Consider the following 26,422-nt stretch of genomic DNA (forward strand, 5'->3'; position numbering starts at 1 on the left):
CGATTTTTCTTCTAAGCAGTAAATAATATTAATATTGTATTATAAGTAAGAGTTACGCCTGCTATGAAGTACTTTTTATCAATATATCTATCTTGTTATAAATTAAAGAAGGAAAAGGACAATGAAATTTCAGGGTAACGGGATTATAAAATGTACATAATAGTCGATATTGCATAAAAATTAGAATCCTTTTTTCAAAAAAGTACTGTATGTATTTTTCATGTAAAATATTCTCCACGGTTATCTGTGTATCATATTTATAGTTATCTATAATTTCTCAATAAATTTTAATTATAAAACTGCCTAGGAACGTTTATCCTATTTCTACAAAACGTTTACTTATTTACTTATTTATTCCCGCATTTAATATCTAATTTTTTCACACCATAATTAACGAGAATAAGACTCAACATATTGATAAACTATGTAGTTTTGTTATGTAAACATACTTGGAAAGCTCTATGATAAAAAATCTCGAACACTGAGTTCTCTATCAAGTCGATAGGAACATTTTCACAAAAGCCACAATTAGTGCACAAAGATTCTATCGCTCTAGTCTAATCAAACTAACTATATTGTAGCATGTTAGTTACGTTTTATGGCATAAAAATCGATAACAACGTTTTGCTTTACATTTATACACAAATTTCTTAAAAAACAATGTAGTCGTACATACTCGTACATTGGTCGAATTTTTATATACAAATTTAACATCTTCAAATTTTGTGGAAATGATTCATGTAATTTTTCATACAAGCAATTATACAGTAAGTTCTGTTTTCTTAATATAGAAATTATACAACAGTCGATTCAAAGTCTGACCGATGCATGAGTATGTACAATATTTATCAATATCAGACTTTTAAAAATACAGTCAACGTTTCCTTAAAATTTTTTGTTCACAGTCCATACAGTATTCAAATATTTTTCGCAATTATGATAAATTGATAATTCTTTTCATAATTTGGAAATTTTAGATATCACATTTTCACTTTAAAATAGCTGCGTTTTAGGCTAGTAAGACAAATATATAATTAGAGTTACAACTTGATTTCTGTAGCAATTGAGCAAGACAATTTTAATTTATCAAATCGAACTATTTTTATTTATTGCCTCTTATATCATTTCCAGTAGAGATTCTGGTTGGCAACCAGTTTATTTTCACAAGTTGTTTGACTAGACTGCAGCTTTAACATATTTCTTTCGTAGGTTCATTTTGTAATCATGCGACGCGAAGGATGCATGGTCCAACAGTAGGCACATTCAATAATTTCATATTTGAGAGTATTGACATTTGTGACATCAACAGTATCTAAGCATGCATCATAATATTACTAGTCTTGTATAATTGACGAATTCGTGTTATTCAATTATATCAAAACTTATAAAAGCATTAAGAAATACATGCGATCTCCAATACTAAAGTTCAATTGATGACATTTACATTTAGGAAAAATAAAATTCTCTAATACGCATGTGTACTTTAAACTACCATAACTTTTTAAATTGGCAGATTAAAATCGTTATGTCGCAAAGCATCGCTTTACTCTACTGACTTAAACTTTATCTACACACGTCGCACAAGTTTTTAACAAAACTTCATGAGAATAGCAATATTGATGCTTTTAATAATTGCTTATTTCTATATAACCATTAACATCTAGCGATTCTAGTTGTAATTTTGATTTCTGCATACATTCTTTGCGCAAAAGTCTAATACTTGTCTCACTGAGTCATTTGAGATTCATAGTTACCTCAGCAAACTGGAGCAGACACATGAGATAGATAAAAGCAGGTATAAATTGAAGAAAAAAGGAAAATTTTACTGCAATTATCATCATGATATCATTGAATGATAAAGTTCGTGTATGGTTTAATAATTATGCTGACATTTGAAGTGTTAGTATGCAAATTTAACTGTTACTATGCATACAATAAAGCAAAATGTACATCATTACGTGTGGATGAAGCGAACGTTTCAGTATTCTACAATATATGTATACGCACGTGTCTACATGATTCATAAATTTCATACTTTTCATACCCAATCGCATGTTACTTCGATTCTCGTTGCGTCCACTTAATGTATCAATGTTTCAACTCCTTAAGAGCGCATGAACTATAACTCCTCAAAGAATGCAACTCTAGCCTTAGTAGATCCAGACTTCACTTTTTTCAATGTACTATACTTGTTCTCACCAAGTCGCACTTGTTCTTCGTGCAACTGATCCAGTTCGCACTGTTTTTCGCCAACTTTCATCACTTCAATTTCGGTACGTAATTCTCTTAATTGTTCTTGTAAGTGTTTACTTTTTTCCCAGTAGTCTACTCTTTCTTTCTCGATTTCTAGCGATAGTTGATCAACATCTCCATCGGCGATTAAATCATACGAGGTTAAATCAGTTGGTAAAGGTTCTGTATCTAGTTGTAACGTCTGAAGATCTGCTTGCAAATCCGATGGAAGTACTTGCGTCGATGGAAACAAATTTGGTACAGGCTATAAGAAATAAAAACATTATCGGTATTTAATAAAACCGTTATCATATAAAATATGCTTAATCGAGCCTGGAGTCTGAATATTTACAGTTATAGTAGCAGTATAAGCATTTCTGCTAAGGAACTCTAGCAACTTTTCTTTAGCTTCTTTCTCTGCAATACGTGCACGTAACAATTCATCTTTTAATTTTTCAGCTTCTGCTGCTCTTCTCTCTGACTCTTGCACCAATCTTTCAGTTAATAATTCGGCTTCCCTAGTTTTACGTTCAAGATGAACTTTTTCCTCCTCTGTTTTCATATTATTCAATCGTATACGTGTGATTTCCTGTTCTGCTTCTGAAGCTTTTTGACTTAATAACATTGCTTCTTCCTCAGCTACACGACTTTTTTCAGCCAAAAGGTCTGCAGTTTCTTCTGACCTCCTCTGAAATATATTTAATATTCTCTATGTATATAATAACAAATTGTTTATATTTCATATTTCTATAAGCAAATACTAGTAACAAACAAATTTTTTGTTACAATCGAACTTGATATTGATTGTCTTACAAGCGCTTCATTCGCTAAACGAATTTCTTCTTGATATTGTAAAAGTCGTTGTTCCATAGCTGCTTTTTCCCTTTCTGCTGCCTCTCTGAGCTGTTTTTCCCGTGCCAGTTTATTTCTTTCGATTTGTCTCCTAATAAAATGGAGTCATTATATAGAGGAAATTATAAAATATTATGTAATGAATTAATTAATATAATAATACTTGTATAAATAGTTACTTATCTATTAAGCATTTGTAAAAGAATACATTTTTTTTTTAAGAAATTCTTTTTCCTTTCTTAATATTTGGAAACAAGTTATTTCATAATTTACATAAATTATAAATGAGTGTACTAACCTGGTTAAACATTTATTTAATTATTCTTAGATTTCAGGTCCTACAAAATTTGAAACAAAAGAAACAAAAGGAAAACATAGTTGTCAGGATTGAAATAGTGTTTACAAAGGAGTATAAAGAATGGAAGAACTATTTATTAGGATAAATGATATGGTTTTATAATTCAATAGCATGCATGTATTTACAGGTAATGCTTTACACAATGAGGTTAATTTGTCTGTATGTTATTATTTACAAATTAGACATAAATAGTTTTCATTCTTGTAAACATTTGTTACTAAAGCATTTGGTATAACATATCACTCTCAAATTAATCAGAAAGCTAATAGAAATTGTTAAAACTTTATTTTAATTTACAAAAATATCTAATATTAGAATAAAGTCTTATATAAAAAAAAAAACTCTGAAAATTTATATCAATACAATAACAAATTAGACACCATTATGGAATATATACATATTTAAAGACTTACCTTGATTTTTCTTCTTTGGCCTGTGCTTTCATCTGCTGTACCTCCATCGAGTCAGGCTTGCGTCTTCTCATAAACAGATCGTGGTTGCCGATACACAGGTCCAGGATCTTAACAAATAATATGTGAGCAGCTTTGTCATTGCTATGTTCGTCCAACCCTAAAGCTATCAAACCCTTCACCCAGCTGCCAACATCTGACTGTTTTTTTACCAGTTTATTCATGCGAACTTTCTGCGAGAAGAACACGAAGTTCGGCGACGTCTTCTCCACAGGTTTTATTACAAATTTCTTGTCATCAAAACTAATATGCCGTATCTCTGACCATGTGAATGTAGTTTTTGGAGCCAATTTGTTTTCCTTTTCATAGATATTCAATCCAAGGGCTGTAACTCCAAGCCAAAGGTCAGTCTCTTTCTTGTTCTAAAATTTCATATAATAACAGAAAATACCGAATAAAGGAAGTATCTATTCAAACATATTTACATAATTGGTGGAAATTTGAAATACTTACACTAATAGGAAAATAATTAACACCATACATATCAAGATCTTGAGCAATCTTAAGATACTCCATCTCTGCTTCATCTCTGGACATCCCACGATGATCTGCATACCAAATTTTTATCCTATCCTCCCACATTTCAGAGGTCATTTGGTATTGATCTATAACTCTCTGCGGCAATAGAGCTTCGCTGGCAAGCATACCTGGACGACATGAAACTTCATCATAGTCTCCATACTAATAAACATACAAATCAAAACTTAGAACTTGAAGATTAAAAAAAAAAAGAATATTATATAATTATATTTATGGAAACAGATAAAGCAATAGTTACCTTTGCTTGAACTGCATAAGAAGCTAACAATACGGATGCTTCAGGTGGACAATAAATATCCATAGAAAGGATGGCTTGTTTTACTTGAAGAAAGAATAAATGTTGCGTTACTTCTTGAACCAATTCTTCAGCAACATCTTCTGGATAAAATTTTGCCAAAAACATGAAAGGTGTTGTTGGTTGTTGAGAAATACATTGATCTTGTACTAAAAAACAATCAATTTATAAACATGCTTTTAGGAAACAAATTTGACAAATAAATTCAGTAACATACCCTTTTTGTCCAACTTTAACCAGGATATGAATCCTTTGGCATCTTCATATTGAAGCCCAAAATACCATGTTTCCCTTAATCCTATTGTACGGCAGACTAAATCGAATAAATCCCGTCCCGTTGATCTCCACTGTTAATATGATGTATTTAAAATAGATCTTTAAATAATATCTAGAAGTCATGTAAGCCGAGAAATGTAAACGGAACTAACCTCTAAACTGAATTCCAGTTCAGCATCCAAGGTACAGACTTTAACGGGGAAAGATTTTCCAGACTTTTTCCTTCGAAACGGTGGCATTTTACTCCTCATTATGTTCACTCAACATCACGAAAGACAAGGTAATCAATATCGCAAAAAATAGAAGAAAAAAATTAAAGCTCCTAAGGCTATCGTCAGATTTCGTCAGGTATAAATGTTTATATTTCGCTCGCAAAACACAACGAATCGGATGATAGATAACCTTACCTACGCATTCGCAGCATATTGACCAAATACATTGAAACGCGTAATTAAAATTCTGTTGGCTCGATCTTCATAAGAGACCATAACAATTTCGGCTGGAACTTTCCTCATTGAATCATCACATTGTGTTGTTCTTTTTCGAAACTTTATTTCTAAAGCAAAAACGAAAAAGGGGTAAAAAACAGAACCGTCTCTTGGCAGAAACAGTCTTTAGTGTTTCGAAACGTTTGCTCTACCAATTTCAGCCTATTCGAGTAACTTCGCTTTCGACAGTGACTACACTGTCAATATAGACATTCCACTCTTTGTTTTTCATCAATTTGAAATCTGCACCATCGATCGATCGATAACGTGTTTCATATTATGCTAAAGTTTGTCACTTTCTCTTAAATTAAAATGAAATTGAAATATAAGTAGTCTGATCATGAACTCAAGCAATATATAATGTATAATTAATTATTGTAAAATTAGTTTAACACAGACAAGGTTAGAATAGACCTATACAGCAATTAATCGAAGAATGTGTTACGCTCAGGGAGCTCCGAAACAGTGTTTCTCAACCTTTTTTAACTCGTGACCTACTTCAAAGTCTTATTTATCTCTATACCCTCAACACCTCATGATTTGCTGTTAGTTCGTAAACATAATAGTATACTAATTGCTTATTAATAATATCAATATCAAATTACATTAAACAAAATAACGTAAAATAAAAATAAATAGTAATATTTTAATTATTTATGTAATCTAAACTAAAATATATTAACACTCATCAGGCCAGCCAGTTTCGTATTTAAACCGTTGAAAAAAGGTGTTTAAAGTCACGAACAGATTTGTGAAGTATTCTACGAGATGAATGGATCGCTCAAAAATTTTTGTAGCTTCTCATGTTTACATCTTTCATTCTTGACCTTTAAAAAACACAGCGCGACTCTTTGGGGGCTAAATAACTCCTATTGAGAAACACTGCTTTAGAGCTCCCTAATCATTTCAGTGTCACATCCAACATTATCGATTCCAATTGGAATAAGATTAAAACGCTACTAGCGGTAAAATCTAAAACTAAGTAGGATGAGAATTACTTATTCAGAAATAATTTAAATCTGGATTATTCTAAAATTGGTAGATGTGCCAGATTAGTATCTAACCGCCGACGAGATGTAAAAGTTCTATTTATCCTATCAGATTCGGAAACTAACGATAACAATAACTATAATAGTTTGATGTGAGAATAATTAAAATTTGGAATATTACAAAGATATAAGAATAGCTGAAACTTGGAATATTTTAGTAAGGTAATACAGTAGTTACATAAAACTATTAATTTTTAAAAATTTTTTAAACTTTTAAATTAAAAGTTATATACTACCCTCATAGATTATAACAATTTTCCAAGTTCGATCACTAAATGAAAAAGAACGTTGTCAGTTTACATCGCAACACTAATTCGAAATAACGCGATATATCAAAACATAAAACCACTTTAAGTTAAATGCGATCAGTACTCATCGACCGCTATACTAAAAACAATCGCGGTAAGTGTTTCTGATTCGCAACGCTACTCTCACAGCAAATGTAATTGACACATACTTATCAAACGTAACGCCATTTTAAAAGCAAATACGATCTACATTTGTATTTTGCAAAACTAAATGCAGTCGCAGACAGTAATTATTATTCGCAACAATATTCTCAATGTAAACGTAATTTTTCTTGAAACCAAATGCGATTAATATTTAGAATTGGCAGCACTTGAATTTAAATCGCGATCAATACTCATTTGCAATACTAATTCAAACCACGAATTATAATTAAAATGTTACATATAAAGGAATATGTACATAATACATATGTATAAGGAATATATATATAATACAGTAATAATGCAAATAATTGTCAAATAATTTATAATTGTCAGATCGTGATTTTGATCTACATCTACACTGTTAATGTACTAACACTTATTGTTATAGTACTTTTTAAAATTAATAGATTTGAAAATTTGACATCTCTTTTTATCTATTGTTTGTTTTGACCAATCGGTCGGATTTATTGTACGATGTTCAGTTAGGACGCAGTCTAATAGACAGAAACAAGTTTTCTACGTTTCCTACCTTTACCGACTTCGGTGGTTCGGTTGAATATAGTTTCTATAATTACCATTCTTAAACAAAGAGTATGACACCAACTCCCGTAAAATGAAATCTTTGTTTTATATCTGGTCTATGATTCTGATTACTATCAAAAGAAATTAATTTTCATATTTAGTTTTAATTCCAACACCTTATAGCGCTCCAATTTTATTCTAGTCTCACCGATAACATTGAAAGTAATATGATAATAGCAAGGAGCGTACAACAACCGAATCTGTATGACATACAGCAATTTGAAAAATAACTGTCTACAACATTTGTTTCATATCTCGCCTGTGATACAAAAAAGTATTAGTTGCAGTATTATATATCTACATTGTATATTTCGTCTGCGAAACATTTATTTATGTACATTACCAATGTGTCACAATATGTAGAAATCTGCAAAAATAATAATGCAGAGGCGACATCTTTCAATCCTATAAAAAAGAGGATATATATTATTAATTTGGAAAGTTTGATGCATCCATGAAAGGTTGAGGTCCTCACGATCGGAAAATGGCACGCGCATAGTAAGAATTATCAAGAAATATAATAAAAAGTATTCACGGCGAACGATCGTATGGAATAACGATGGCGTCGGCTTACATTAAAGATGAGCAAGGTAATAACCTTTTTCGCTCCGTTCAAACACTTCGGTTACTTCAACGAATGAACTATTTATAACCTGTAAGATGTAAACAACTTGTATTGCTGAAAAATGTAAGCCGTATTCTGATACTTATTCTTTCCTACGTCATAACTAATCATCAACAAATCCTTTAATACAAAATAAATATTCGGTTTAATGTAACTCAATGAAATCAATGTAATAGAAATATTTATATATTTGATTCAGTTTGATATATAAAATTCATTTCTCTTGCAAACATTTTCATAGGCGGAACATTTATTCCTGCTAGTCAACGTCCAGACGGTACATGGCGTAAGCCACGTCGTGTCAAAGATGGTTATATACCACAGGAAGAAGTTCCACTGTATGTAATAATTTATAAACTGTTTGTAGTGACATTGTTTCTTCAATGTGTAATGTTCTGGTTATTTATCTTTTTAGGTATGAAAGCAAAGGTAAACAAATAAAAAATAAACCCGTATATCCAATAGGTGCAAGTCCAGAATTCATTGCTGAGCACAAAGCTAAACACGAAGCACTGCTAGCAGCCAAGGCCAAAACAGTTTCTAGTGCGCAAGTTAAAACAGAAGTCAAAAAGAAGAAGAAAAAAAATAAAAATAAAACAACCGAACGTATAACAGAAGAGTTGGCTGAAACTAATATCTCTGAACCCGAACAAAAGAAAGATTCATCGTCACGCAATAATAAACTGCAATCTAATGCAAAATCAATACCACATGATCAAACTCTGACTCTAAAATCAAATGTTATGAATTTATCTGATATTACAGTACCAGATCCACAAAAAAGATTAAAAAATCTAAGGAAAAAAATTCGAGAAATTGAAACTTTGGAACAAAAAATAAAAACTGGATTGTTAAAAAATCCAGAAAAAGAAATACTTGACAAATTGTCAAGGAAAGCTGAAATCTTGAAAGAAATAAAACGATTAGAGGCAAGTCAATAATAAAAGGTGGTTGAAAAAAGTATATTTACACACTCTCATTGATCATCACTTTGTAGTTATACCTAAACCAATGTGTGTTTCTTAAATTTTAAAACAATTTTAATACAATCTTACGTAATATCATATTTTCATCCTCTTTATACAGTAAACAAATGGCAATATAGAAATGTACATTTATATGTCGAGATTAAAATCGAATACTAATAAATTTAGTACACTATAATGTCACTGTGTGAAAGACCAATCAATCAGATTTTAATAAAAATAAATTGTTTTTGCATACTACACGTTGTTATTTATGTCATCAAAAATAAATATATCGATGAAAACAAAATTCATTTTCATTTACTAAATTCCCGAGAACCTTTCATATAACTGTTGAAATACTAGGGATTTTATATTCTGTATGCACTGACTAGTTTTATTTTCAGCAACTGTAAAAGTGAGGTACTTCGAGTTTGTAACTACTCACAATGAATAGTATATTGTGTATAACGAACGTACGAAATGTAGAAGTAACTTCACTACATCCTAGCAGACATTTCCTCTATTAAATCCACATACATGAAACTTGATAACTTTTATTCGATATTATACTATTTGTAATCAAAATGAAATTGGGTAGTGTCCAATCGACGAAACGGTCGCGAAACAGATTGAAGAAAACGTTTGCCGATTGACTGTCCATGAATGGATAATTAATGATATCGAATTAATTAAAATTCAATGCCTCTCGGCAGTAAACCCGAATGTGTCAAGTGTGGGACGCAAGAGACCCCACTTTGGCACTCAACTGAAGCCGGTAACCTTTGCAATGCTTGTCTCGAAGAAGAAAGATGTTCTGAAACGAATTCGAACGTGAGAAATGAAGATGAGGACAAGGCAGGATCACTAAAGCCTACTAGAAGAAGTACAAGGATTACGAGATACTGCAATTTAAAGTCAGCTATTCCACACAAAGTAGTACCTAAAGGGAAAGGACGAAGAAACTTGTTTAAAAAAACTGTACGTTTATCTCAAAGTTTTCAGTTGTTAAAAATTATAATCTATGTTATTCCTTTTATTTTTAGCCAGTTAAAGCACCAACAGCTACGGCGACTCCAGTTACAAGTAATTTCGTATTTTACAAAGGCACTTATTTTCAAGTGGGCGATATAGTTTCTATGCAAGATATTGACGGAGGAATTTATTATGCTCAAATTCGTGGTTTACTTACAGATCAGTACTGTGAAAAAAGTGCTGCTGTTACTTGGCTGTTGCCTACTACAGCAAGGTAAAATATGAAAAAAAAATGTATATGCAATTTATTAATCTTAAAAGTAAAAAGTAATTGAATTATATAATTCCATTACTTTTTGTTTATATCGATTTATTATCTATATATATTTCTTGTCTGCAGTCCACCACCAGATGAAGGATTTAGTCCTGAAACTTACATTATAGGTCCAGAAGAAGATCTTCCACGCAAATTGGAATGTATGGAATTTGTAATGCATGCACCATCAGATTATTATAAATTAAAAAATACACCATATCCACCATCACTTGCAGAAAGAGGTACTGGATATATATGGACTACGCTTAGAAATGAAATAGCTACATCTAAAAAATAATCTTTTGTTTTGAAATTTTAAAACTGATAAAATTTTTGTTTAATTTTGTATAGGTATAAATAATAAAGAATCATATTTTAAAAAATAATACAAACATAAATAAAAAGTGCACCTAGGCTTCCTTGATAACCCTTGAAAAATAAAAATTGACATGCAGTATTGTAGTATTTATTTGGTATTTTGATACAATATAACAACAATATCTAACATCTTTAATGATAATTGTATGGAAATGTTCACAAATGAGATAATTCTAATGATACTGCTTTGAATATAGAAAGAAAAATGCAACTTGATGGATTATACTATAATGGAAATATACTTTTCTTTAGTATTATACAAGAATACTAATGCAATTTTGGTAAAATTTAACTTTTTTTTTTTGGTTTAACTTTATGGATTGTTACCTTTTCTTGAATGAAAATAGTATTTCAGTTACTCCAAAGCCTTATTTCTAAAGCTAGATATAAACGTTCTTTTAAATTTCATAATAAAAGTCCTCTTCTATATGGAAATGATTTCTATAGGCTTTAAAACCCAAAACAATCTTCATTTTTTAATTCTGGTACTGTTGAGATGAGACCATACGAAGAGTTTGCAGACAGTATTGGTGCATTCTCATTCGCTTGAAGGGAGGGAAAAAAAACGCTTGCTGTGGTATTACTTGCACTTGAAATTGTAGAGGAAACCAGTCAGCTTGGGGTCAACGAAGTAACGGCTGGTCAGAATTTGAGATCTTTTATAGCTTGTGGCAAGTCAGGTAACTTCATATCCTTTATCTGTTGTGGTATATTCATATTCTTGACAGCAGAAACAGCACGCGCAGGTGCTGCAGTGATTCCTGCCTGCACATACCATATGGATGGAAAAAATGGAAAACGGAAAAATTTAAAGGATTTTTGAACTTAAATTAATTAGTAGAAGTAAAGACAAATGAGTAGCTACGCAATACATATTTTATTCTTAGAGCATAGCGACGTATACATTTGCATTAAGGCACTGTTATCTGAGCAGACATTTACAAACGATAGCACCATCATGCGTGTTATGAGTATTTATTTCGTAAAGCTACGAGAGATTTGTTTTGAAATTCTTGGTGAAATAGAAAAAAGGGATCACAAATAAACTATACAAAGGAATGAAAGTGTACAAAATGGTTTGATTTCTTTACGGCTGATTTACTTAGGGAAGGGGCCCCAGAAAGACAAACGGACGAGGTGAGCAAGATCGTCCTGATTTGTAAGTTCCCTAAAATTCATGTTAGGTCAATCAGTTCTACCACCATATGAAACTGCTCTACAAAACATTCCAATGCATGCACAGCTAACGCATAAACTGCTATAGGCTGTTAACTTCTTCAAGCCCAGATAGCTATTTTTGGTGAACTTTTGTCATTTTACTTATGATTTCATTTTACTAATATATTTTTTATTTAATTGAAATTGGATTGGGCCCAAAAAGTTAAGGGATATTTACACAAATTAGTTATAACAACTGTGACTTATTAATATAAGTTTTATCATGGTGCATTGCTACTTTATGTACAAAATTTGTCATCTTTGATACTCATGAATTATACGACAAAAGCTTAAACGTACAAACATGTATTCATCTCTTGAATATTAACAATAAAAATCTACTTACCTCTTGTTTTTCCAATTTATTTTGATCCTCAATTCTTGTGAGTATTTCAGTCATATTAGTTTCTAAAACCATTCCACCCATCACCAATTCATTAAGTATGTAATGAACTTTATCCACGTGAAAGATCAGATCCAATTCACATACATTCTCAAAACATTTATCCAATGTTTCGACAAAGACTTGTATTAAGTCTAAAATTCCCAACTCTGATTCTGAACTATCAACACAGAATACAAAGTATAATGTTGCATAGTGCCGATAAATCAATTTATAATCAGATCCACCGATTAAACTTCCACCTTCCAAGAAATTACAAACATTATCGTCTCTTTTTGAAACTAATTGAAATGTTTCTTTTATTATCTGTTGTTGCATGTCCTCATTCTGGAAAAAAAAAAATATATCTTATTTAATCCAATAATGCAAAACAGTAACAACAAAATCTAACTATTTTGTTATACTTACAAAGTATTGATAAAATTTCGAAAGTCGGGGTTTTCCATGATTATTGAACACTAAAATAGCTTTAATCATGACTGATGATCAGTTTAATGTGATGAACGATGATTTCGTTTTTCTGCGCCGAAAATTTGTTTATTTGTACATACACAAGATGGTTCAAATTTCGTATCTAACAAACGTTCAAAATGCGACAAAAATATAACTAACTTTTCCTAAACATTGCGGTATTGAAGAGATTTTTATCTACTACTGGTTTAATTGGCATAAAAATATCAATAAAAATTAAGTAGTAGATGTTTCATCTTGCAGCTGTCTATGTACTCCCTCCGTAAACTTTGTACATTTTCTATTTTCTTTAGATTTTTGTAAACAATTCCATTAATGTAGTATCATGTAATAGTTAATTGACGAACTCTACAGTTCTACGAGTATAAATTACAGTATTCAAATGCCTATTCTTCAATGTGATTCATCCATGATTCAGAAAACAACACGGATAGTGATCCGTAGCCCTCTAGTGGTGTAGTTAGTCAGAAAGGTTAGTTAGTGAACTACAGAAAAATTTTTTTGACGAACCATTTCGATGTAATCCGTGTACTTGAAAGCACGGAGAAAGAGTGGAGTCAAGAATCTCATTCATTTTATTATTTTGTTATTCATTCATAGAAATATGTTATCAAAATTGTGTAATGCTCTTCGATGAATCGTAAGTTTAATCTTACGATGGAAGTAAATGGAGATCTGTCAAATGCAGCGTAGTAACGCAATCATCACATCTCAAAGGTAAGATTGTTTACAGAGTATGTAATCAACTTGACAGTTGTATCGCAACGTGCAACTTTTGTATTGAATTTTCATGTTATAGTACATTGTTATTTAAAAACAAAAATGAGTTTTTGAACATCTGAGAAAATTAATGACTTTATGCGAAAATCATTGAATCGACTTTTTGTACAAAATAGATTTATTATGATGATTTATTGATACATTTATAATTTAATTGAAAATACATCACTCTTTAATTAATAATTTTTTAAAGAAACATTTGCAAGAAACCTGACTCACATTATAGCAATTGGATAATTATTTACAAAAACGTACACTTCACCATTAACTTTGCCCTTGAGATATATCATACAGGATGGAGACTTGAGTAATTGCACTTTGAATCTCATTAGGCTGGCTTATGCTGAAATATATTGTTTTAAAGTTTTCAAATTTGTAATAATAGAAGAAGAACCAAGTTGAAAGTAAAATTAGATAAATCCAAACCATTACATTTTGCTCCTAATAATCTGGGTTGTATTAATTCTGTTTATAAGACAATAGCAATAAATAAAATAATTATTTATTTGTGTTTCTTAATGAACTCAGTATAATCAAATAAATAAATTATAATACTTTAAAATTACATATTTCAGCAAATCTAAACAATTCTCATATAATTTAAAGCACATCAATCATAAGATATAAGTTTTTGTAAATAATTACTAACAATTGTTTAGCATTTCTTTAAATAAGAATAAAGATAACTAAGTTTTGAAATAAGAACTCTATTACATATAGTTATAAGGTTTATTAATTTCTATTTTATAAATTGATATAAGAGAAAATATGTTATTTGTACTTAGATGGACAGATTGCAACTATTGCCATTGGAATTGCCATCAGCCACCAATATAAACAATAATGGAACAGTTAAAGGAAAAATATCATTCGTTCGGCGATTAGCAGTAGGATTTGTTATTTTGGCTACACTAGGTTTATTATATGTACCAGCATACCATTCTGCCCAAAGCCCATTTTCTGGCTTAGGTGAGACTGCATCCCCCGCAGAGTCTATTGGTGTTTCGCACTTGGTAGCCTCCATTGGTATGCATTCACTAACATTGCTTGAAGTCCTATTGTATTATAAACTAAATGGTCCTGTTAATTGAGTTTTCTTTCACTTTCTCTTTTCTATTTATTAATCAATATTAAACTTTAATTATCTTTGAAATTTACCAATGTAAGCTTAAAGAATAACAATTTTTAATAGTTATAGTTTCTGTACAACAATGCCCATGAACTATAAGTACAAAAAAACCATAAATAAAATAAGTATCAGCATCGTAATAGTAATAATAAATAATTTGTTCTGTTCTGTAATTTATCAAGTATAGCAGGAATTAAAAATAAATTTAAATAGTAGAAAAAGTACTAGAACAAAACATATAATTTTTCTTCTCCTGTTTATTTATTATAGTGTGCTTGAGTGTTGCTGAAGTAGAATAAATATTTATTTACATTAGCATGCACAAAGCTAGAGTTTAAGGGGAAGAATTTCCTGATTACAGTTCCACTTATAGATTTAGAAAAAAATATTTTTAAATGACCCATTTACAGCACAACTGCCAGGATGGACATATAATACTTCAAGAGACCTTTGTATATACATTCATCCAGAGAATACAACCTCAGTTTTAAATCCTACTGGTATTTGTTCAACACCACCATATCTCCTAATATTTATTTGTTCTGCTGTTGAGAATTTTAAAGCCCGTGCAGCCATAAGAAACACTTGGGCTAATAGAAATAATTTAGATAGTATATATAATTCAACAGTAAAGGTAGCATTTCTTTTGGGACAAAGTGACAACGATACACTTAATGTGCGTACTTGTATGCAGTAAGGGGTTTAATAAATAAAAGCTTCAATAACGAATTTGGAAATAAATTATTTTACAGAACGTAATAGCTGAAGAAAGTCACCAATTCAATGATATTATTCAAGAAAAATTTGATGATACATATAATAACTTAACATTAAAGTCTGTTATGATGTTGAAATGGATAACATCAAATTGTGGTCAAGCTAAATACCTCATGAAAACAGACGATGATATGTTTGTAAATATTCCTATTTTGATGAAAACATTACAATCAAGATTACAAGCCACTGATACATTATTAGGTTCTCTTATTTGCAACGCAAAACCTATTTTAAATCCAAATAATAAATGGTAAGTTATAATTTACCGCGGAAAAAGTATTTTATATTTAATAAAATGTATAGATATAGTTCGGATCAATGTGTTTGTATAGGTATGCACCAAAATATATGTACTCAGAGAAAATATATCCTAATTATTTATCGGGTACGGGGTATGTGATGAGTCTAGATGTGGCTTTTAAATTGTATCGAGCAGCATTAACAACACCATTACTTCATTTAGAAGATGTTTATATTACTGGTCTTTGTGCCAAACATGCAAAAATACGGCCTGTAAATCATCCTGGTTTTAGTTATCTTCCAAGGAAATTGGACCCTTGCATATTAAAAAATGTTATTACAACCCACAAAGTTAATGTGTCTAATATGTATGTGATATGGAACAAACTGAATGATACAAATCTTTCTTGTAGTAATCATTCTCGTACTGATAAAAAATCAGTTACCTTAAGCAGAAATGGTAGAAATATTGGATCTTATATAGTGAAAAGGAGAAACATTAATAAGTGTGTATAAAGTAATTGGAATTTTTAAAAATTCTGAAATTGGTCACTTAGTATACTCTCTTAATGTACTTATCAGATATTTGTACTAGAATTATTGATAGATCTGAATATACTTTTACACTTTTGAATCTCAAAATATAATCAATTCTTGTATTAGTTTCTTTCTTTTACTTTGTTCCATCCATGCATTTTTACAGCAAGAAAGACTTGTAACTGATATTTAATAAATAATTGATGAAAGTTTTATACTCCATTTTTCCATTTTAATGGTAGTAGGCTTTAAGGAAACGCTGTCAATTAGATTTCTTGTATGAGTAGTTAACTTCTTTGCCTACTTATATGAAACTTCGATGATTAAATATCAAACACTTGTCTGACTAGTATATAATAAATTAGGAATTAACTTAAATCAAAAAATTTACTTTAAACTCCATATACTTCATATTTTATCAGCTACTTCCTGTAGATATTAAAATGGTACGTCTGTGTAAATGATATTTACAATTGCTAAAAACAAACATACTCATAAATGTCTTGTATAAAAAGATATCGGTAGGAATATTTTATTTGAGTTGTAAACTTCCTATATACTCATTTAACCAAGAACTATTTTAAAAATTATGGTGCAGGTTTCAAATGCAACCACATTTTTTTTATAAAAGTATCATAAATATTACAATTTACAAAAATCATCTAAATTATCAGAAGTGTCTGTATGTTATTTATAACATAGAACAGATCTAAAACTATATAATACTAACAATAATTTTACATATTGAAACTTGTATAGTAAATTACCAGGTGTTTTCCTCAACTTTATCATGCTTCCTATGGAATCTCAATAGTCTAATAGACGTACTTATATACTCTTAAGTTTCGAATTTTAAAAAGAAGACATGAATGTTTGTATTCTATTTTAAATTATCCTTACATTTTTATAAAAATTAAAAAATTTCTATTGAGTAATGTATTTACATACTGTGTTATGATAAAATATTATTAATGTTTGCTATAAGCAATATATTAAATTGCTTTTATTTTTTAAAAAAAGATCATACTATGATATTAAAATTTTTTAATGATCGTATTTATCTCAATAAGTATAATGACATAACAAAAAAATATATAAAATATGTTATAAGTGTATTACATTACACTTATCGCCTAAATAAAAAAAAATTTCTTTTTAAAATAAATATTTGACTTGTACTAAAGAATTGTTATATATATGCATATACATATATATTTTGCTATTTGTACTTAATGTTAATAACTTTCCAAAGTTGATTCCTTTCCAAAAAGTTTATTTTATTTAAAATTTGTATGTTTACTATCCTATTTATAAAATAAAATTAATATTTTTTCATGTTTAGGTATTGTAATTGTTTTAAGAGCTATATTATACAATTCTTGAATTTAGTACCTATTTTTGACTGGTTATTTATTGGGAAAAATATGAAAACATTAGAAGAAGAAAATTCATCCATTTATGAATGTGTCTTGTGCATAACATCATTGTTAAGGCTGTACTGTGACATTTATTTATAAGTATGAACAATATATATTTAGCAATTAAGAATTCTGTGTAGCCTAATACATGCTATGATTACATAATATAAAATTTTGTAAGAGTTCATTATGATGTATCAATTAAGATTAATAATAATTATAATAATAATCGCATTTCTAATATTCTGACCAATTAAATTAATTATGATCTGGCTTATGGTGACTGGTTAATAATCATAAAAAATAAATAAAACTGTATTTCTTGCTGATCCTATTATAAAATATATATCAGATTTTAATATTCATTGAGGTTGTCAAATGAGAGTCATTCACTAGTGCAAATGAAATTAGAATTACTACTGACTTTCTAGAGTATTCTAGTGGCCTTAGAAAGTTCATTTTATTATTTGCAAATACATTACTTGAAAACTTAGTAATTTTCCAATACATTGCAAAATTTAGTGCTAAATAGTAATTAATTAATTCTACATTTGTCATGTACTTCTGTAATTTGTTGTTTAATTTTTTAACAAATTTGATTATTTACTCGTGATTATTTCTTATCAGACGAGCTATACATATTAGAGTAGTTCATTTTTTACTTTAGAATTTGATGGTCTCGCTCTCTCCCCCAAAATAATTCAAATACTTCAACAAAAAATTCCAAAAAAACACAAGCTCAATCAAATAATAGAAAAACGGGACTCGGGATTTTACATATCTACTATGCACACATGAAACTAAATGCACGTGGCTCTATCATTATTCCAAATGGTATACCAAAATTGTTCACCTATTTTATCATTAATTTTCTTTTTTAACAACTTGTATATAGACGATCTTTTCATATTTAAGATGAATATCTTTTGCATGTTTTCATTAAAGTTGTCTAATCGAATTCGACCGTGTCTATTAGGGTACATACTCTTCATTTATAGACGATCAAAACTTTTACGTGAATTATTTTTATCCTCTCATCAGAATGGTTTTAATTTATCAAATAATAATTTTTGTCATAATAATTTAAACTTAATTTCATAATGGGAAACGTGACTTATGCCCTGACTTTTAAAATTTTACATGTAAAACTACGCGCGCGCGCGCGCGTCTATTTGGCTCCACTGCTCTTCCAAAAAAAAAAAAAAAAAAAACAAAATGCTATATAAAAATTGTCCATCCATTTGGTTTTAAGAAGATATGAATTATAAGAAAACTAAAATTGATGAATGATATAGTAGATAAAAGTATTAAATTGCTGAAAAATTTGTATGACCGTCATTTTTTCGATTGAAAAAGGGAAACATTTTGTTGATAGTATAAGATAATAAATAAATAACCGGTTCAATAATAAAAATATTAAATTTTGTTTGTTTTTTTTATTCAGATATATATATATATATATATATATATATATATATATATATATATATATATATATATTTGTTAGATACTTTTTTCCAAGAATAATAATATACTTTTAAATCGTGCAAATATTTGATTTTACTTTGTTATCGCCTCAAGACCGAAGTAGGGGCTATAGACATAACGGTGACTGGTTAGATAGGTTTAGATAAAATGGTTGCAAAACTTATTGTAATTGTATATATCCTTTGTTTAAAGGGATATTAAAAATTGTCTACATACCAATAAATAAAAAGAAAAATATGGCCAGGTAGGTGGACAATTTTGTTATACCATATGGAGTAGTGTTAAAGCCACAAGTCTATTTCTCGTTACCCGATTGAATTCATATTTTAAAAGAATTTTTGTTTATGATTGAAAACATTCTAGGGGTAAGACAAAATAAATCTCAGCTGTCGTAGTTAAGGACCACTTTAATATATACAAAATCTTAACAAAAATGTAGGATATTTTCTCAAAATCAATTTCTCACGTGAAGAGAAATCGAAATGCTCAGACCTTTTCTGAAACTTCGTTATTGAGATATAAACAGTTTACAGATGTAATTTCAGATATGTTATTTATGTCCCGGTCAGCTGATCGTGCGCCGTACATGCATGAATTTACATATAAGAAGCGCATGCCCATGTTTACACGCATAAAATCTTGACCTGCTTATATTTTGATAACGAAACCTTAGATTACAAATTGGAAAAGAACTTTTTGACTTATATTAGCATGAGAAATTAATTCGGAAAGAAGATCTCATATTTTCTTTACTACCTTGTATACTAGACAACCAATTTTTACGTATGTACGTCTGTTGAATTGTTAAACATTTATGTATCTAATAATAAATTGTAAAATAGAAAGAGAGAAAATGATATTATCATTTGTGTTAAAAAAAAAATGTGACTTTTTAATATTCTAATATTCAACCTAGCACTTAAAATTTTAATAGAAACGCTATCCACTTTCATGTTTAAATTTTATTTCTATCATTGTGTTAAATATTTTGAAATAAAGATGTTATTTACAATTAAATAGAATTGTATCAATAATTATGTGCTTAAGTATAAATTCTTTCTATTTCATTAAAAATGGAATAAGAATCAGCAAAAGTTATTATAGACCATTGCATAAAAAAGTTTTAGTTAATAACACGTTTATACAAAAATATTAATTATATATTTATAAAATAAATACATACAATATATTTATGTTTAGTAAAGTAATTATTATATGCACAAGTATTTATGTATGCTCTTTTGTTTTAGTAATTGTTTTCAAAGAGTTAGTTTTATCCTTTACAATATTACTTTTCACAGTTTTTTCTACTAAAGTATTTAATTTATTTTTAGTATTACTTTTTTCAGTAGATTCCTCAGCACTAAAATAAACAGCTTCTAAACTTTCTGTTATTTTATCTAATTTAATTCTTTGTTTCTTAGCAAGTTTTGCCTTTTTCTTTTTTGATATTCTAGCATTTAATCTGTCTGCTTCCTTTTTAAAATGTGTACCTGAAGGCTCAAAACCTGAAAATAAAAGTGACTCTGATTGAAATTTAGGCTCTAACATATCAATGTCTTCATCCTTAGTAAGATAATGTATACTTGAATCTCTCTTATGTGATTTTTTTAATTTCTTTATCCTAGAACTATCTAGTTTTTTATCTGTCCATGTACTGATCATGTTTCCATCTTTGTGATTTTGCTTTTTTTTCTTTTTTTCTCTTGATTTTTTTGTCTTTTTTTTGTGTATAGAACCATCAGATTCTTTTATATCAAGGTCACTTATATGCTCTAGAGTCTTATTCTTGATCATCTTTGTATTTAATTTTTGACTTACAGGAAATAGTGTATCATCAATTTTTTTATCTCTTCTCTCTTTTTCAATATTATTAGCATCATAGTATGTTGAAAGCTTTCTTTGCATTCTTATGTGCTTCAATTTTGAGATCTTCTTAACCACTACATCATCAGTAATAATGTTCTTGGTTTTTTCATCATTATCACTTATGTTGCATAAAATATTTAACCAATGGTTTAGGTCATTTATTCGTCTTTTGTTTTTTCTCTTTCTACTTCTAGATACTTTTGAAATAGTTACTTTTTCAGAAGGGAAAATAGAATTAGGTGAAATTGTGTTTTTATTATTATCTATTGCAAATTTATCCCTTTCAAATTTACCATTATGTAATGTATCTGGTGTATTTATGTTAAAATTCTTGCCTAATAAATCTTTTTCCTGTTGTGCAATCCTTTGTAATTTTCCATTTAATGTTAAACCATGTCTAGCCCCTTTATGGGTAGTTCTACCCCCGCATACTTTAAATAACTCTTCATCCGTTAAAGGTATATGCGTTATAACCTTTTCAATGTTTTCTACTTCAAGTGCATGTGAACTATCTTCTTTTATTAAATTGCCATTGTAAAGTGTAGAAGTCTTAAGAAAATTTCTATAATTCACAGGACATTTATATTTTTTTTCATTTAAATCTTTCTTAGAGGATTCACTGCTTGTACTTTTCTTTGCAACCGATATAGAAACACCATGTATTTGTGAATCAATTACAATATTATTAGCTGCTTTATTAAAACCAGTCTCCCACCACTCGTTCCAATGTTCATCTTTGTGTCCTATTCCCGTTGTATCAAATTTCAATTTTGGTTTTAATGCTTCTGTGATACCATTTCCATTTTTACCTAAACCTTTACCTGTTCCAATATAAAAGTATAAACATCCTTAAAAGGTATTTATAAGTTGATATATACAACTTTTAAATTGTATAAATTTATTTAAATACATCGACGTAACAACATTGGTACAGTGGTAAGATACGTATTGCATAATGGCTTGTGCAGCACATATTTACTAAAATTTGTACTCAAGTATCATGATTTTTCCAGAACCATACCTTCCGTCCATCCATATTTCATAAGCTGGGCTTTTGCAAAGTCAGTCATATCTAATTATTTGTCGCTATAATATCATTTATAATAATGAAGTTCAATACATCAATTCGGCATAGCTATACACGTTTCTTGTAACAATGAGTCTGAATAACCTAGAAAATTAACATCATATTGTTTTCCGAAAGCTATGCGAGTTTGAATCCTCAAAGTAATCGTACGATGGCGTTGCGATAGAATTTCACGTGAAATGCGTGCTTCAAAGTAACTTTGTCCAATTTTAACATCTACGAATTTTTCAAAAATACTTTTCGAATATGTTAAATATTGGTTCATTATATCCATTCTAGTTATAATAAAATTAATTTGTTCCGTATAATTGCTATTTTGCATTGATTCCAATAAAACAGTGTGTCTTTGTCGTATCCTTTTCGTGGAATATGTCCAATTTAAAAATGATCTTCTATATCGTTGACGATCTCATATCTTCGTCAAGTGCACGAAGAGACGTAAAATGTGGACATAATATTCATAGCAACTTTAATTAGTTATATAACTATTCGGTAGATAAAAGGTTTTCGTTTAGCAACAGAAGAAAATTTGTAAAGTTCTTATCATTTAAAATTGTACATTGTTAATAGGAACAATGTATTAGTCGTTACAGAAAAGATGTTCAAGACTTTACGTCGTTCAACAACTTGTCGATGATTTGACGTTCATGCGCCAACTGTTCGTGCACAATGTCTTTATGATATGCATCTTGTTAGTATCAAACGTTAACACGTACTACATTTGCTATGATAATTCCGCCCGCCCCACCATTATACAGCGGAATTTATTCGGTGCGTGTTACCGATATTGTCCGATGCCAGGGAAATGAACAATCTTGAACAGAGTGCGTTTGACATAAAAACACGTTTTTAGTGTAACGTCAACGATACCATCAAAATATTACGTTACATCGGTAACGAAAAAAGGTTTGTGCACTTTATTCTTTCGCAGACACGTGAAATTCGTGATCACTTTTTTTATCTGACAGAGACATGAATATCACTTAACTTTAACGTTGTGTAAGCAAATTTTTGCGATAAAAGTCTCATTTTATGTCTCAGCTATGTTTCACTTCAATATTTAATGTCTGTCAAAATAAACAAAATTAATGCTATTCTATTAAAATTAATACAATTCGGTTTCACAATGAAGTTTTTGTTACTTGGTTGTATATTTTATTGTGTCTTATCATATATGATAATCAAGAGCCACAAAGTGTAAAGGTCCATGAATATACAAATTTACATATACATATCTATGTGTATATATTATATGTATGTGTACACGTATATTATACATGTGTGTATGTATATATGTGTATATATATTACTATTAATTATAGTTTCTTAAATTAAATTTACTTTTTTTGCATTGATGCAGGTAAATATTAATAATAAAAGAAAATGGCATTTCATGAATTAGTCGAGGGTGACTGCGGAGGATCTAGTTCTCTGATCCATCTTACATCACATTTTGTACGTGATCATGGATTCAAAGAAGAAGGAATACATCGTCCTTTTGGGCCTGTGGAGCCCTTTCAAGCTTCAGACTCAGATCAGTTAGTTAAACAATTTTTAGAAGAAAATCCTTCGTGTCCTCAAACATTTAGAATGGATAATTTATTACAAGAAATGCGTGAAATTGATCAAAACATTCATCCACCTATAGCAGCACCTGGAGTAGCTCAAGAATTAACTGGTTTAGATACAGCTTGGGCAAATCAATATCTTCAATCAGGATGCCACTTCAATGTAATGTTTCTTGTTTTATTATTACAATATATGATATTAGCAGCAGACTATTGCATTATAAATCTTTAATATTTTTTCTCTTAATGTAGGTACATCATACTGATGATATCTGGAATCCCAAAATAGAACAAAATTCAAACATTTTGATTCAACAAACACACGAATTAGGATTAGGACCAAAATGGGCAGAGGAATATATTGAGCATAGCATAGATGCTATACAAAATGATATTAACAAGGAAAATACAACCCAGACGATAGAAAATAATGATAACCCTAACTTTGCATATTCAAAATTTATGAAATTTATGAAGCAAGAGGGAGATATTCCAATAGATACTAATGAAGAATCACTGCCAGATTTTCATATTACAAGTGAAGAATGGACAGAACAATGCAAAAGAAATAACGAGAAGTCTGAAGACAAAACTTCTAGTAATAGTGATCAAGAGGGTGAAGTTTTAAGTAAGGCAGAAGAAGAATTGGCGGTAGCTGGTAGATGGATAAATGAATTTCAAAAAGAAAATGTTTCTTTGGGTCAGTGTACATATTAATATTACTTTGCTATCTTTGTATTATTTTCAAGATATAGTTTTGCCTAATAATTTTTATTTTAGAGACAGACAATTATGAATCTACATTTTTACGACTTCAAAACGTATGGGACAAGATATCATCTTCTGAGAAATTATTCACAAAACATCTATGGCTTTCGGAGTACAATACATTCTATGATCCATTCAAAGAATATGAATTTCATGAAGAAAATTCTATGAAGAATGTACCTAATGCATTAGAAGAAGGGAAAAAAAGATTAGAAGCTGGAGATTTACCAAGTGCTATACTTTGTTTTGAGGCAGCAGTGCAACAAAATGGAGACAATCCAGAAGCTTGGCTACTTCTTGGTAAAACTCAAGCTGAAAACGAACAAGATCCACTAGCTATTTCTGCTTTGAAACGCTGTCTGACTCTTGATCCTACGAATGGTGCTGCCCTTATGGCCCTTGCAGTTTCCTATACAAATGAGTCTTATCAAAATCAAGCATGTTTAACTTTAAAAGAATGGTTATTAAAAAACGAAAAATACAAATATCTTTCAGTAAGAAAAACGAACATTGATCAATACCCACAATCCAGTGTATCATCTATTTTATTCGAGTAAGAAATTAATCATTTTAATGACATATAAGGAGAATTATGTTTAGCAATATTATTATACTTTTTCCTTCTAGCGATATACACGAAGAAGTAAAAAATCTTTATATTCAAGCTGCACGAATGAATCCACGAGAAGAAATAGATGCAGATGTGCAATGTGGGCTAGGAGTACTTTTCAACTTGTCCAATGAATATGATAAAGCTTGCGATTGTTTTCAAGCAGCGTTACAAGTACGCCCTAATGTATGTATGAAATGAAGCTTTTCATATTTCGTTTAAAATGTTGTTAATATATCGTTAAAAACATAATGTTTTGAGAAGGATTCCAGATTGTGGAACAGATTAGGTGCAACATTAGCTAATGGTCAGAAATCGGAAGAAGCTATAAATGCATACCATCGTGCCTTAAAATTATCACCCGGATTTATTAGAGCACGTTATAATCTGGGTATATCTTGCATTAATCTTGGTGCATATAAGTAAGTAAACCCATTTTAAGATAATAAACTACTTGTTTCCTTATTACTAAATTATTTATTTATATTTCTTTTGCAGAGAAGCAGGTGAACATCTTCTAACGACTTTAAATCAGCAAGCTGCTGGTCATGGAACACAGGGCGAAAGTTTCTTGCCGAAAACGATGTCAAATACTATTTGGTCAACGTTAAGACTTGTTGTTTCGTTGATGCACAAATACAATCTAAATGAAGCTATAGAAAACAGGTATATCTTTAACAATGCTTCTAACGAAGTATAAAGTATAACAAAACTCATGATACACGCAATATTGTTTATTTCAGAGACCTTGCGAGGTTGAATAAGGAGTTTGAAATTATATGAAGGCATGCAAAATTGTTGAAGCTATTTGTTAAAAAAGTATAAACCGTTTTTAGTTTTTAAGGTATCGTAAATAAAATGCTTAAAAAATATTTTTTAATAGTTCAAAAATGTATATATAAACAACTAGACTCATGTTTTTACTCACTACTCATGTATAATTTCTTCACTACAAGAGGGGGTAATTTAAAAATATTAAATACCCGTTTAAGATATTATATATTTTTCGAAGTTGTTTTGATTCAATATTTCTAACAGGTATACAGCTTCTTATTATTTCATCTTATATCAATTGAAAATGGGTTATAAATTATATGTACATAAAATTGTTATGAATTCAATAAAAATGAATTAATCCCTGAGTAAAATAATTAACTGTTGGGCTTTAAAAAAGTAAGAATTAATAAATTATGTTATATACCGTAA

General features: G+C 29.6%; 7 protein-coding genes across 15 annotated transcripts; 4 read left to right on the top strand and 3 right to left on the bottom strand.

Moving 5' to 3' along the window:
• Window positions 1–43: 43 nt before the first annotated feature.
• Mer (ezrin/radixin/moesin family protein merlin) lies at window positions 44–5,785 on the bottom strand. 5 transcript variants are annotated; one of them, XM_076323954.1, is made up of 10 exons: window positions 5,664–5,785; window positions 5,431–5,579; window positions 5,176–5,284; window positions 4,965–5,094; window positions 4,691–4,896; window positions 4,366–4,593; window positions 3,856–4,274; window positions 3,046–3,175; window positions 2,585–2,920; window positions 46–2,497 (listed from the first exon to the last, which is right to left on the bottom strand). In XM_076323954.1, exons 2-10 carry the CDS (start codon window positions 5,460–5,462, stop codon window positions 2,120–2,122), a joined length of 1,968 nt encoding a protein of 655 aa, XP_076180069.1. In that variant the 5' UTR covers window positions 5,463–5,579; window positions 5,664–5,785; the 3' UTR covers window positions 46–2,119. The 5 variants fall into 5 exon arrangements, with proteins under 5 accessions (XP_076180070.1, XP_076180069.1, XP_076180072.1 ...); XM_076323958.1 differs by lacking the exon at window positions 5,664–5,785 and having other exon boundaries at window positions 54–2,497; window positions 3,856–3,962; window positions 4,065–4,274; window positions 5,431–5,657; XM_076323955.1 differs by lacking the exon at window positions 5,664–5,785 and having other exon boundaries at window positions 44–2,497; window positions 5,176–5,245; window positions 5,431–5,657.
• A 2,238-nt stretch (window positions 5,786–8,023) lies between these two features.
• Window positions 8,024–9,442, top strand: Pym (partner of Y14 and mago). The gene is made up of 3 exons (XM_076324876.1): window positions 8,024–8,184; window positions 8,461–8,557; window positions 8,635–9,442. The coding sequence occupies exons 1-3, from the start codon at window positions 8,154–8,156 to the stop codon at window positions 9,158–9,160; spliced, it is 654 nt and encodes a 217-aa protein (XP_076180991.1). The 5' UTR covers window positions 8,024–8,153; the 3' UTR covers window positions 9,161–9,442.
• Window positions 9,443–9,583: 141 nt separating this feature from the next.
• LOC143153533 (GATA zinc finger domain-containing protein 1) lies at window positions 9,584–10,866 on the top strand. 2 transcript variants are annotated; one of them, XM_076324875.1, is made up of 4 exons: window positions 9,584–10,165; window positions 10,231–10,270; window positions 10,379–10,433; window positions 10,560–10,866. In XM_076324875.1, the coding sequence occupies exons 1-4, from the start codon at window positions 9,887–9,889 to the stop codon at window positions 10,771–10,773; spliced, it is 588 nt and encodes a 195-aa protein (XP_076180990.1). In that variant the 5' UTR covers window positions 9,584–9,886; the 3' UTR covers window positions 10,774–10,866. The 2 variants fall into 2 exon arrangements, with proteins under 2 accessions (XP_076180990.1, XP_076180989.1); XM_076324874.1 differs by having other exon boundaries at window positions 9,589–10,165; window positions 10,231–10,433; window positions 10,560–10,860.
• Window positions 10,867–10,994: 128 nt separating this feature from the next.
• Or (AP-3 complex subunit sigma-2 or) lies at window positions 10,995–13,394 on the bottom strand. Its single transcript, XM_076324877.1, has 4 exons — window positions 13,087–13,394; window positions 12,883–12,994; window positions 12,418–12,801; window positions 10,995–11,618 (listed from the first exon to the last, which is right to left on the bottom strand). Exons 2-4 carry the CDS (start codon window positions 12,949–12,951, stop codon window positions 11,496–11,498), a joined length of 576 nt encoding a protein of 191 aa, XP_076180992.1. The 5' UTR covers window positions 12,952–12,994; window positions 13,087–13,394; the 3' UTR covers window positions 10,995–11,495.
• Window positions 13,395–13,416: 22 nt separating this feature from the next.
• On the top strand, window positions 13,417–17,043 carry LOC143153532 (beta-1,3-galactosyltransferase 1). 2 transcript variants are annotated; one of them, XM_076324873.1, is made up of 5 exons: window positions 13,417–13,662; window positions 14,511–14,694; window positions 15,265–15,530; window positions 15,607–15,881; window positions 15,964–17,043. In XM_076324873.1, exons 2-5 carry the CDS (start codon window positions 14,511–14,513, stop codon window positions 16,385–16,387), a joined length of 1,149 nt encoding a protein of 382 aa, XP_076180988.1. In that variant the 5' UTR covers window positions 13,417–13,662; the 3' UTR covers window positions 16,388–17,043. The 2 variants fall into 2 exon arrangements, with proteins under 2 accessions (XP_076180988.1, XP_076180987.1); XM_076324872.1 differs by having other exon boundaries at window positions 14,511–14,751; window positions 15,964–17,036.
• Window positions 17,044–20,390: 3,347 nt separating this feature from the next.
• Window positions 20,391–22,944, bottom strand: LOC143153531 (uncharacterized). The gene is made up of 2 exons (XM_076324871.1): window positions 22,205–22,944; window positions 20,391–22,004 (listed from the first exon to the last, which is right to left on the bottom strand). Exons 1-2 carry the CDS (start codon window positions 22,251–22,253, stop codon window positions 20,542–20,544), a joined length of 1,512 nt encoding a protein of 503 aa, XP_076180986.1. The 5' UTR covers window positions 22,254–22,944; the 3' UTR covers window positions 20,391–20,541.
• Window positions 22,022–26,088, top strand: Pex5 (peroxisomal biogenesis factor 5). Of its 3 annotated transcripts, none has more exons than XM_076324869.1 (9): window positions 22,022–22,039; window positions 22,855–23,176; window positions 23,631–24,001; window positions 24,091–24,538; window positions 24,619–25,159; window positions 25,234–25,402; window positions 25,481–25,638; window positions 25,715–25,882; window positions 25,960–26,088. In XM_076324869.1, exons 3-9 carry the CDS (start codon window positions 23,654–23,656, stop codon window positions 25,997–25,999), a joined length of 1,872 nt encoding a protein of 623 aa, XP_076180984.1. In that variant the 5' UTR covers window positions 22,022–22,039; window positions 22,855–23,176; window positions 23,631–23,653; the 3' UTR covers window positions 26,000–26,088. The 3 variants fall into 3 exon arrangements, with proteins under 3 accessions (XP_076180984.1, XP_076180985.1, XP_076180983.1); XM_076324870.1 differs by lacking the exon at window positions 22,022–22,039 and having other exon boundaries at window positions 22,571–23,176; window positions 23,631–23,808; window positions 23,919–24,001; XM_076324868.1 differs by lacking the exon at window positions 22,022–22,039 and having other exon boundaries at window positions 22,571–23,176.
• The last annotated feature ends 334 nt before the right edge of the window (window positions 26,089–26,422 follow it).

Source organism: Ptiloglossa arizonensis, chromosome 12 (assembly GCF_051014685.1).
Source record: "Ptiloglossa arizonensis isolate GNS036 chromosome 12, iyPtiAriz1_principal, whole genome shotgun sequence".
NCBI classification, from domain to species: domain Eukaryota; kingdom Metazoa; phylum Arthropoda; class Insecta; order Hymenoptera; family Colletidae; genus Ptiloglossa; species Ptiloglossa arizonensis.

Coding starts and splice junctions, on each gene's coding strand:
- Mer (XM_076323954.1), bottom strand. CDS start 5,462: ATGTATTTGGTCAATATGCTGCGAATGCGTAG. Junction 5,095..5,175: donor AACTGGAATTCAGTTTAGAG/GTTAGTTCCGTT, acceptor TCATATTAACAG/TGGAGATCAACGGGACGGGA. Junction 2,498..2,584: donor CTTATACTGCTACTATAACT/GTAAATATTCAG, acceptor TATTTCTTATAG/CCTGTACCAAATTTGTTTCC.
- Pym (XM_076324876.1), top strand. CDS start 8,154: ATGGCGTCGGCTTACATTAAAGATGAGCAAG. Junction 8,185..8,460: donor TTACATTAAAGATGAGCAAG/GTAATAACCTTT, acceptor ACATTTTCATAG/GCGGAACATTTATTCCTGCT. Junction 8,558..8,634: donor CCACAGGAAGAAGTTCCACT/GTATGTAATAAT, acceptor TTATCTTTTTAG/GTATGAAAGCAAAGGTAAAC.
- LOC143153533 (XM_076324874.1), top strand. CDS start 9,887: ATGCCTCTCGGCAGTAAACCCGAATGTGTCAAGTGTGGGACGCAAGAG. Junction 10,166..10,230: donor GAAACTTGTTTAAAAAAACT/GTACGTTTATCT, acceptor TTTTATTTTTAG/CCAGTTAAAGCACCAACAGC. Junction 10,434..10,559: donor CTGTTGCCTACTACAGCAAG/GTAAAATATGAA, acceptor TCTTGTCTGCAG/TCCACCACCAGATGAAGGAT.
- Or (XM_076324877.1), bottom strand. CDS start 12,951: ATGATTAAAGCTATTTTAGTGTTCAATAATCATGGAAAACCCCGACTT. Junction 12,802..12,882: donor CGAAATTTTATCAATACTTT/GTAAGTATAACA, acceptor TTTTTTTTCCAG/AATGAGGACATGCAACAACA. Junction 11,619..12,417: donor ATAAATTGGAAAAACAAGAG/GTAAGTAGATTT, acceptor TGGTATGTGCAG/GCAGGAATCACTGCAGCACC.
- LOC143153532 (XM_076324872.1), top strand. CDS start 14,511: ATGGACAGATTGCAACTATTGCCATTGGAATTGCCATCAGCCACCAAT. Junction 14,752..15,264: donor GCACTTGGTAGCCTCCATTG/GTATGCATTCAC, acceptor ACCCATTTACAG/CACAACTGCCAGGATGGACA. Junction 15,531..15,606: donor GTGACAACGATACACTTAAT/GTGCGTACTTGT, acceptor ATTATTTTACAG/AACGTAATAGCTGAAGAAAG.
- LOC143153531 (XM_076324871.1), bottom strand. CDS start 22,253: ATGACTGACTTTGCAAAAGCCCAGCTTATGAAATATGGATGGACGGAA. Junction 22,005..22,204: donor GAAATATGGATGGACGGAAG/GTATGGTTCTGG, acceptor ATATTGGAACAG/GTAAAGGTTTAGGTAAAAAT.
- Pex5 (XM_076324869.1), top strand. CDS start 23,654: ATGGCATTTCATGAATTAGTCGAGGGTGACTGCGGAGGATCTAGTTCT. Junction 24,002..24,090: donor AATCAGGATGCCACTTCAAT/GTAATGTTTCTT, acceptor CTCTTAATGTAG/GTACATCATACTGATGATAT. Junction 25,639..25,714: donor ATTAATCTTGGTGCATATAA/GTAAGTAAACCC, acceptor TTTCTTTTGCAG/AGAAGCAGGTGAACATCTTC.